Raw genomic sequence first — 10,727 nt, forward strand, 5'->3', positions numbered from 1 at the left:
TATTAATACTAATATCCTGTCATCTTTTCCTACAAAAATAAAACAGAAACCAATTCAGGCCCCAAATGAATACTTCCATAACAAACAGTCCCTGGGTTAGAGAGAAAGAGATAGGAGTGGTGGGGAGATAAGGTAACAAAGCTAAAGCCATTTTCTCTAAAAATAAGTCTTTGGTTTGATTCCCAAAAGGTTGTAAGGGAGAGGGGAAAATAGTGCATTTGGGGGAAAATCTTTCTCCCCTCTGGCTTCCCCCTCCTGCCCAAATCTCACCTGAAAAGAAACAAAATGAATGCTACAATTTGAGGGAGAAACTCCCACCTCTGAGGCATAGAGGAGAGGAATGGTTTAGGATCCCTCCACACTAACAGAGTCATGGACAGAGCCTCCCTTCCCTACTGGGCACCATATCTGGGGGTGTGGGCGGGAAGGTATCACCAGGCAGCCATGCCAAGCAGCAGCAGCAGCAACAGCGCCCTCATTGGCCCCCACCAAAGGCCAGCTGCCAGGCTTCCCTCGCTCCCACCCCTTTGGGGCCCCAGAGTGGAGTTATGCAGGTTTGGCCTGGAGATGTTCTGAGTTGGCCTGGAGGAAAGGCCACGGTCATCCAGCTGCTCCTGAAAAGAGAAAATAGGACAAAAGAAAACACATAGGGTGAAAAAGTCAGAATGGAATTGAGCTTCCTTCCCATTCACCCAAAGCTAAAGTCTAATCCTTTGTGGTTGCTTCATGGCTTCAACCATCCAAAGGACTTGTGAAGGGCAGGTAGGTCTCACCTGGTGGGGTGCTTGCACCAAGAGCTGGAGGAAAGCATGTGCCTGGGGAGCTGGACTGTTGGACTTGGCTTTTGCTGTCACCATCACTGTCACTAATGAGTCCAGTGTGGCTGAGCCCGGAACCTGTAGCCACAATTGGCCCCAGGCTGACTCATTCTGCCCCACATTAACCCTGTAAAATTGGAAGTGTTTTGTTCACTGCTCCTTGTTTGTTTTTTAAACCCTTACCTTTCTGTCTTAGTAACAACTTTAAGACAGGAGAGCAAGGGCTCAGCAAATGGGGCTAAGTAACTCACCCAGGGTCACCAAGCTAGGAAATATCTGAGGCCAGATTTGAACCCAACTCTTCCCAACTCCAGGCCTGGCTCTCTATCCACTGAGCCACCTAGCTGCCCTGCTCACTGCTCTTTTTAAAGAGATCCTAGGAAATATGGAAATACATACTGCATGAAAGCACTGGGATAATCTATATCTTACTATTTACCCCCTGAGGGAGAGTGGGGAGGGAGGAAAGACAGAAGGGAGAGAAGCTGAATCACAAAATATCAGAAAATAATTGTTAAAAATTGTTTCTATATGTAAGTGAAAAAAAGGAAAATGTAATAAAAAAAGAAAATGGGGGTGGGAAGAGAGAGATCTTAGGGGTCCCTTAATAAAAGCAACCCAAACTGAGAGATGGAAGCTCAGAATTAAGGGAGGGCTCTGTGGTTCAGTGAAGTAGGTAGGGTTGAGCAGACTAGAACTGACAGTCAGGAAATCAGGGAGTGATGTTTAGAACTAAGTCTTCAGGGGCAGATAGTTACCTAGAAAGGTTGGAGGTGAAAGGGAAGTTGGGGCTGACAGAAGCTGTAATGATGAGGTCCCATGGTCCTGAGAAGCTAGCGATGTGGAGACTGAGCAGAGCCTGGTGGCCTGGGCTAAGAGGGTCAGAAGGACCACTGAGCTGGAGAAGGGAAGTGAGGAGGGCTGGGTTATGGATGGAACCACATCTTCCCATCCTCTAAAAATTCAGTTCATAAATTCATCACTAGAGCTGGACAGGACCTTAGAAATCAAGTCTGATCCTCTCATTTCAGAGATAAGAGATCATTCAGAAAGGGAAGTTACCCAGTTCAATTCACAAATGTTTATTAATCATCTACTATGGGCAAGACACCACTCTAGGATACAATGATGAAAAGTGACAGTTCCCTCCATCTTCCTCCCTTCCTTTCCCTTCTGTAATAACCTCCAAAGCTTACCTCAAGAAGGACAGGAGCCACAGTACAAGGCTGAGGGGCTACTCTCTGAAGACTGGACTGCCTATCATCCTGGCCAATCAACTCCAGGAAGAAAGGTCTCTGGGTGAGGAGGAGCTTGGGGTCCAAGAGAGCAGTGAAAACTCCCCGTTCAGGGGCCCCCGTTGGCTCTAGGGCCACATGGCCCAACTCTCCACTCTCAGGGTCTCCCCGAAGGATAACATGAGAGAGATTCACATTGGGAATGCCAGGAACCAATCCCATCACTTCAACTAGAAGAATGGTATGGAGACCTGGAGTGGGAACAAGAGCAGAAAGGAATGTGAAGAGAGAAGAAAGATGACTATAGTTTTCATGAGTCTCTGAAGCCTGAAATAGGAGTAGAATAAATGTCATACCTGCAACAGGTTGGCTTAGGGGATAAAGGCCAGGATGGGGTCCATTCTCAATGGGAATCCCAAAATAGAAGAGAAAATCCAGGGAAGTCTTAGCTACAGGAGGAGAGAAAGATATGAGCTACTCTTTTTTTTTTTTTTTAAACCTTTACTTTCTGACTTAAAATCAATACTGTGTATTGGTTCCAAGGCAGAAGAGAGATAAGGGTTAGGCAATGGGGGTTAAGTGACACAGCTAGGAAGTGTCTAAAGCCAAATTTGAACCCAAGACCTCCCCTCTCTAGGCTTGGCTCTCAATGCATTGAGTCACCCAGCTGCCCCATACCCCTACTTCTTACCTGCTGTTTCAATCATCTCCAGAGGCTCCCATGTTTCCTGCAGCCCCTCCCCATAATCTTTTCCTTACCTTTCACTCTTACTCCAGGTATCCCCTGTGCTGTGATTGCTATTTCCCAGGCCCCAACCTCAGGGGGGTCATTTAGGTTCACTGTCCAGAACTGACCAAAGCTTTGAATATGACCCAGAGGCCCACAAGCCTGATGGATATCCTGAGAAATACCTGGAGGGCATAGTAAGGAGACAATTTATTTCTATCTTATATACAATACAACCTCCATCTCTAAAGTGGAGGCAATAGAAGACCTTTTAATCTTTCTTTGTCAACCTGAGTCAAGACATTCTCCAGCCCAGATCTGCACCCATTTATCTCCCAGGCCTCTTTTCTGCCTTCTACACAAGTACCCGTGGGGTCTGATATCCTGAAGGTGTTTATCTCTCCATGGAGGTGGATGATGAGTCCATGAAGCAGCTTGTCCACATGGAACACGAAAGGCCCCTTGGTGGGCAGGACAGAAGGCACCAGGGCTAATGTCACCTTGAGGTTGTGAGGGAGAAACATCCAGAGGGATACACAGAACAGGGAGGGAAAAGAACAGAGTGATTGAGTGACAGATGGAGAAAGGGGTGGTGCTAGGACACAAAAAGAGGGATAAGAGATAGAAGAAGGGGAGGGATGATGTGTAGGAATTTATGAGATTAGATTGTCCCCAACCTCAACGTTTACTTTCAACGCATAGCCCTAGAGCAAGAGATAGTAGACCAAAATGGTTGTTATTTTTATGGTGAGTGGAAATTGGGAACTTCTAGAAGAATCCAGATGGCTCTGTAAAAAAGTCTTCCTGCCAGGGGCAGCTAGGTGGCTCAGTGGATTAAGAGATGGGAGACCCTGGGTTCAAATCTGATCTCAAACTCTTCCTAGCTGTGTGATCCTGAGAAAGTCATTTAACCCTCATTGCCTAGCCCTTTCTGCTTGATCTTCTGCCTTGGAACCAGTACACAGTTTTGATTCTAAGACTAGAATAAGGTAAGGGTTTAAAAAAAAAAAAGTCTTCTGCCTTCAAACTTCTAAAAGGCAATATTTTCAATGGGATCTAATGTTTTTATATGTTTTAATAATGAAAAGAAATGGGAAATCTGGAGGGAGACCATGAAACAATACTCCCCTCACACAGGATTTATTTGTTGTTTCCCTCACTCTCATTTCCTGGGTAAGCTTTATCAAGTCTCTATTTCCCCATGTCCAGTATTCTGAGGCTACTCACCATATCCATCATGCTTTCACCCACCACACTTGCCACGCTCTGAATATACTGGTCCTTGGTAAAAATAACTTCTCCCCCTGAAGCCATGGCTATTGCCTGATATGGTTCAAACCGCTTTGGGGACAGGACCTCTCTTCGAACCCTCCTTGATGGGTCCTCTGTCACCAAGAAAGTCACCTGTGGTCAGAGAGGCACCAAGTTAGTAGGCATACTCTTATAGCATTTGCTACTATGAACTCATATTCTGGAAGCCTGTAGCCTATCTCCTAAGCTAGGCTAGGATGTCATGGCTGTTGTCACTGATGACTTGTTACTAGTTTTCCATTTGCCAGTTATGCTGAGGAGGAGTTTGGGACTTCAGCCTCATGGCACTGGAAATTCTCATGCTCTAAAACCATGCATTGCTGTTGCTTGATTCTCCTGGTATGTTCTTATGGTAAGGTCCAATTACAATATCTCCCAAGTTCCTTAAGGCTATAGATCATGTCTTCTGTCGTCACAGACTCCCTCCAGCTTCCATAGTTTCACACACACACTCATACTTTCTCCTGCTTCCTGCTCTGATTAAGTGATGGGAAAAGCTTTCTGAGGGGTTGATTATTCTATTTCTAAATTAATGCAATTAACTTTAATTGTATGGGAGGGTTCTTTCTATTTCCTCCCTTAGTTGGCTGGAGGAAGGGGAAATATCCAACTAGCGGAATGATAACTCAGTAAGGGGGGGGGGGACACCAATGAACAACAGTCATTGGATTAGGAAACTTCCCCAATTGGCTGAGGGTTAGCCTAGGATTGCAGAAAAGTCTAGTGAGCTTTATATTCAACACACTACTCTATAGCAGATCGAGGGGATTGTAGCTTCATAGAATGGATTAAAGCTTTTCAGTTTTCTTTAAATACTATTTTAAATTATATTTCCTTGGGATATAACTTCTGATTTTGTACGGCTGCTTTTCCCTGGGAAAGAAACTCTGGAAAACAGACTGGAGTTTGAGATGGGATGAAAGAGGAAAAGGGAATAGATATCACAAAGGGAGCTAATATCACAGTCAGGCACATGGAAGAAGAACAGAAAAGGTCATTTAAGTTTGAGTACAAGAGAGCTCTGAACCCCCAAAGCCAAGGAAGCTCAAGTATATTTGGGATCTAGTAACAAAGGAAGTTGTAGCAAGCAGTGAGAGATAAAAGGCCAGGGAGCAAAGGGGAAGTTTTAGTATCAGCTTCTGAGAAGAGCTGGTCCCCAGAGAAGTCAGTGGCAAGGTAGTAAAGCCAAGGGATGGGTTTCTCACAGTTTAGTTATAGGATGTTGCATAGGATGAGTCTTTAATACATGTTAAGAGTATATGCTTCAGGGGCAACTGGGTGGCTCAGTGGATAGAGAGCCAGGCTCCAAGTTGGAAAGTCCTGGGTTCCAATCTGACGTCAGACACTGCCTTAGTAGTATGACCTTGGGCAAGTCACTTAACTCCCATTGTCTAATCCTTAGTGCTCTTCTGCCTCAGAACTCAATATTTAGTCTAAGACAGAAAGTAAGGATTAAAAAAAAGAAGGCAAACATACTTCTTGATATTGTTTGTTGTTTCTAAGTCTCCTGCCAGCCTCATTTCCCCAAGTGGGTTATTAACATGGGGTCTCTCATTGCTTATGGGGTACCTACCTTGCAGTGCTGCTTCTGGCTGAGGGCCTCTACACGATTGGTGAGATAGGCATCCTTGGGGGAGGCATCAGTGAAGACAAAGATGTCTGAGAACTGGGGTGTGTGGAGCAGGGCCAGCTGGGATGGGGAAGAGGGAGAGCAAAGAATTAAAAATCGAGTAGGAGAGAAAAGCTAGAGCCCTTTCCACTCAAGGAAGAAGCCAATCACTGAGCAAAGAACAAAGGGCTAAGTTATGGAGAAGAAGGGTTCTGTTCTTGTTTCCAAGGTGGAGAAGGAGGAGAGAGGAAGGAAAGAGAGCTCTGAGGATAAGGATGGAGAGGAAGGAGGAGGAGTGGGGGAAACTTAAAGAGGGAAGGACCTCCAGGGCTGACAGACACATCTCAGGCTCATCTCCACCCCCTAGAGCATGGATCTCATTGATCTGTTTCCAGAAGGCATCAGAGTCACTGGTCTTAAAGACAGGCCCAAATCCTGAAAAGAAGAAAAGGGAGGATGAAGTAAATGAAGGAAAGCAGCTGTCCCAACCCTACTTAAATATTTTTACAATAATTCCTTATCCCCAGCTAAAAAACCCTCTTTGTGCCTGGAATGGGGAGGAAATACAAATCGAAAAATACTACCATTTTGAAATCATGTTAACACGAACATCTCAAATGTATATAATGCTTTATGCTCCTCAAAGAACTTTCATGTCCTGTATCTCATTTAATCTTCATACAACAATTCCAGGAGGGAGACTGGGTAGATATCATCTCTTTCATTTTACAAATAACCAAAATATGACTTGGGGAACTGGATCATTTATTTGTCTGGGGGTCACAAGTTGTTGTCGGAACAGGACTAGATCTCTCAGGGTCCAAAATAGAGAACTGTAATGGGGAGTAACTGATGACTGCTGCTACCCCTCAGAACTCTGACATAAATGAGGCATGCTGAGTTCCACAGCAGATTCCACTCCAGCTCCAAAAACTAAGCAAACTGGAAATGACTAGTTGTCATTTAATCCCCTTCCCCCCTCCCAAGACAAGCCCTTACTGGTTTTATACCATCCAGGTGCTCACTCTCCTAAGGATATGCTGCCATTTTGGAAAGAAGGGGAAGGTCACTACTCTTGGGCTGCCACAGAAAGGGCTATATTTTATAAGCAGAAAAAAAATGGGAGGTAGGGGTATAACCCAGGATCTCTGCCCTCTGCCCTGGGGCCACTGTTACCAGGATCATGGAAAGGCACAAGAATGTAGTGGGTAGGCTCCATGGGGCCACCACGACGTTGGTCAATGATTCTCCGAGCCTGTATTTTGGCTGCATTAATTTCTTCCCCCATACTGCCTGTAGTGTCCAGGACAAAGCTCAGGCTGGAGGCTGGGGAGATTTGCAGAAGTCTGGAGGGTGAGGAGGCCCCAGTGAGGGGCCTAGTCCTCTGACCCTCACCCCCTTGATAGCTCTCACCTCCCAAGATGAATCAGATATTCAAGTCACCTCCCCACACTCCAATGCTGCTCACCTGGAAAACCCAGAATCCCCTAGGCGGCCCCGGAGGAGGTTCAGAGCCTGGATGGAGGCCTGGAGAGCAAGCTGAGCTGCTTGGGGGTGCAAATCATGGTGTGGTGAGAAAGCTGGAGATGTGCTATCCTTATTGATGCCCCCTCGGGGGGTATCATGGCTGCTCTGGTCAAAATGGCCCCCGTGGCTACATTTCCCTAAATTGAGGAAAAAGGTCAGACAGATAAGGTTGGAAACAAAAGCCCCATTCCCAGCATCTAGCCCTACTTTAAACTCCTCAGGGGTCAGGAATCTTATTGGGAGCAATAAAGCCATTTTGTGGAATCCAACCAAGAAGTGAGAATTGGTTATCACTCCAGTAACCCTGAGGCATCCCCTCATCACCCAACTCTACCTTATCCACATTGTGAGCAAAAAAAAAAAAAGCTACTCCCAGCAAGATGCTGCATGATTTTGAGAAACTAGAGCAGGAAGGGGACTACCCCTCTCCACTCTCCATCCCTTTTATTTTCATTCATCAGTCAACACCCCCACACCCATGACAACTCTAAAATTATCCTTCTTCTAAGTCTATAGAGGAAGTGGAGCTTTACTGAGACTAGTAATAGAAAGTGAGTCTTTGGGGAAAAAGGGGCCCCTTTTGGTAGTTATACCTGGAGGTTTGGGGGGCTCTGCCCCAAAGTAACCAGAAGTGAGGAACACGGAACCCAGTAAATTTCCAGGGCAACTCAACTCTTCACAGTCAGAGCACATCGGGTCCCCAACTAAGAAGAAAGGTTTGCCATGGTGGGGAGGGTGAGGTGGTGATGGGACAGAAAACAGTGAACTCCCCAGGTCCCCAATATTTTTCCCTTCCCCTATTTGTCTAGTATCCTCTCTTCCACTTTCCAAGAAAAGGGGAAAAAAACTGACAGAAAACTTAATTGGTGCCTCCATATTCTTATTGGCTGGACAAGAGATGAACCTGGGGATGGGATACAAGGTAAGTTCTCCTCTCTCTCTGGTCTCCTGACCCTCAACATAAAAAGAAACAGAAAAAGACGTGAGAGGCAACATGGTGGGATGGAAAAACTTGTGACTTTGAGCAACTCAAGTACTTTTACCAAGTAGATGAGTTAACCAAAGTGACTCTTGGGACTTACTACCCCAGTCCAGATGGTATGGCTTGTACTCATACCCTGAGCCAAATTCTTGAGCTTCCGTCCAGGCCACAGGAGGTCAGGGTGGGGCTGCTGCTCTCCCAGCTCCACCCAATTGCTATGGCTGTAGAAATCCTGGTGGTAGAAAGAGGTCAATTGTGGCCCATTCCCTTCTCCCCAATTTTAAATTCTGACCTTCCATTTCCTGCCCCATCTTATTGCTCCTGTTGATCATGAGTACGCCACAGGGACAATTCCCAACCAATCTCACTAGTGACTCTCAATTTTCCAGTTCCTCTGATGATAAGCCTCTCCTGGGAAGTGCCACCATCTTGGAAGAGGAGACATAGGAAGAGGTCTCAATTCTCTCCCTCATTCTGAGTTTCTCTTCACTCTTATTAATACCTAGCCTAATCTTTCTCTTCCTTGGTTTCCAGCCCACCTGCAAGGCGTGTAGCATGGCTCCTAGGTGTTTTCGGGCCAGAGGGTATTCTAGGGCACGGGCAGCACTGAGGGCTTGACGAAGGCTCCCCACAAGGTGGGCACGACTCCCAACCAGCTGTTCTGAATCAAAGTGCATCTCTGGGTCATTCCTGGTCACTGAGAGGAAGTCCTGGGCTGCATTCGCACGAGCCACCTCACCCAGGGCCGCCCTGAAGCGTCGAGATAGGGTCCCAAGCCCAAAGTAAGCGGCAAAGAGGTCATCAGCCAGCAGTGTCCGACCCTGAAAAGAAGAAAAGTGTCTGGGGTTTAGGGATCTAGAAAGAACCCCACTGTAGAGCACAAGGTAGAGTGACAAGCATCCTAAAAAAATAATGTCTCTGCCCTGCAGAGGAGCCAGGGAGGTATAGACAGAGCTCTGTTCAAAACCATGAAAACAGGAAGACCCATCATTCCCCAGAAATCAGGGCTTCTCAAATTACCTTTTAGTTTACTTATCTTTGTCTTCCTGAGTATTCTTTGAGGGCAGGGCTTATTTTATCTTTATTCAGTCAGTCCATATACATTTATTAAACACCTTCTATGTGCCAGGCACTGTGCTAAGCAAAAAAGGCAAAATCAGCCCCTGCCCTCTAGGCACTCACAATCTAGTGGGGGAAACACCAGGCATGCAAAGTGCTGTATACAAAGAAGCTATATACGTGATAAAAGAGAAGGCCCTAGAATGAAGAGATGGGGAAAGGTTTCCTTGTAGAGGGTGAGGTTTTTAGCTGGGATGTGAAAGAAGCCAGAGATATCAAGAGATAAAGATGAAGAAGAAGAAAATTCCAGGTCTAGAGGAGAGCCAGTGAAAATGCCCAGTCTGGAAATGTCGTGTTAAGGAGGCCAGTGCGGCTATGTGTAGTAGGGAATGGTTCCCCACCCCCAACCTAACACATTGAAAACTTTGGGTCTCAAGAATGTGATCAGATATTTAGAGCTGGAAATAGATTTTAGAGGTCCATCTCATATGTGACTTGACCAAGGTCACACATTTGGCAAGGAGGGAATTTGAATTCAGGTCCCAACTCCAAACTTTGTATTGTTTCCATTTAGTGGGGATGCTTGTCCACTAAATAAATGTTTGTTGAAAGGAACAGAGGGTTCTGCTGCAAGCAGGAACAAATGGAGTCTTACCTGGAAGTCCTCCAGGCGGAGAGGATTCCTGCCAGGGGGTGGCCTTTCCAAGAAGAGCTGCAGGGTGACATTGAGAGCAGCTTCCTCCGTCAGGTCCTGGTGGGTGATGGAACTGGGGGCTGCCACCAGGCTCCAGATGTTGGGGAAGAAGCCAGATACTGGGGGAAGCCATGGTAACAGCAAGAGTAGGAGTATGGAGCCCAGGCAGGGGCAAGGCACTTTGTCAGGGACCATGGCTGAGACATGGACCTGGGGGAGGTCAGGGTCGGGGACAAATACACAGGACAAGGTGTGAGTCTGTGGGGTCCAGCACCAAATGCCCAAATTCCTGAGGAGAGGGACAGATGGAGTGGAAAGCTGAGCTGAAGAAGCTCTTTCCTCTCTGGCCAGCTCTAGATCTGTTTCTGTCTCCTGGGCATCTGCCTTCTCCAGCCACTGCCCCCCCCCCTTATCTACCCCAGCTTGACTCCTCTGCCTGGTCACCAGGACAACCACACAGGCTAGGCGGCTTGGGCAAACACACCTTCGGGGAACTGGCCTCCAAGGACCTCTCTACTCCTCAGGGACCCAGGCGTCTGGGCTCTCTTCCCTCCCCGGGACCAACAACCCCAGGGGCTGCTTTCTGGGCTCTTTCCCCGAAGGGGCCAGACACCTGACCTCGCCCTCCCAGGTACCGCCTTCCTCCATTTTCCATTCTCAAGGACCCAAGCGACCCCCACCCCACATCTCCCCTCAGGCCCCCAGCCTTACCTGGTGCCTGGGGTCTCCTCCAGAACAGGGACCCAGGTCAGGAGGCAAGCAGTA

At 47.0% G+C, this 10,727-nt stretch overlaps 1 protein-coding gene across 1 annotated transcript; it reads right to left on the reverse strand.

The window, feature by feature from the left end:
• Positions 1–20: 20 nt before the first annotated feature.
• VWA7 (von Willebrand factor A domain containing 7) lies at positions 21–10,726 on the reverse strand. The gene is made up of 17 exons (XM_044673188.1): positions 10,674–10,726; positions 9,924–10,172; positions 8,749–9,030; positions 8,345–8,441; positions 7,821–7,931; positions 7,169–7,364; positions 6,877–7,046; positions 6,023–6,135; positions 5,665–5,781; positions 4,008–4,184; positions 3,148–3,280; positions 2,813–2,965; positions 2,410–2,502; positions 2,015–2,304; positions 1,577–1,716; positions 774–945; positions 21–614 (listed from the first exon to the last, which is right to left on the reverse strand). The coding sequence occupies exons 2-17, from the start codon at positions 10,155–10,157 to the stop codon at positions 432–434; spliced, it is 2,661 nt and encodes an 886-aa protein (XP_044529123.1). The 5' UTR covers positions 10,158–10,172; positions 10,674–10,726; the 3' UTR covers positions 21–431.
• Position 10,727: the final 1 nt, after the last annotated feature.

The sequence above is a fragment of the Gracilinanus agilis genome, chromosome 4 (assembly GCF_016433145.1).
Source record: "Gracilinanus agilis isolate LMUSP501 chromosome 4, AgileGrace, whole genome shotgun sequence".
NCBI lineage: Eukaryota > Metazoa > Chordata > Mammalia > Didelphimorphia > Didelphidae > Gracilinanus > Gracilinanus agilis.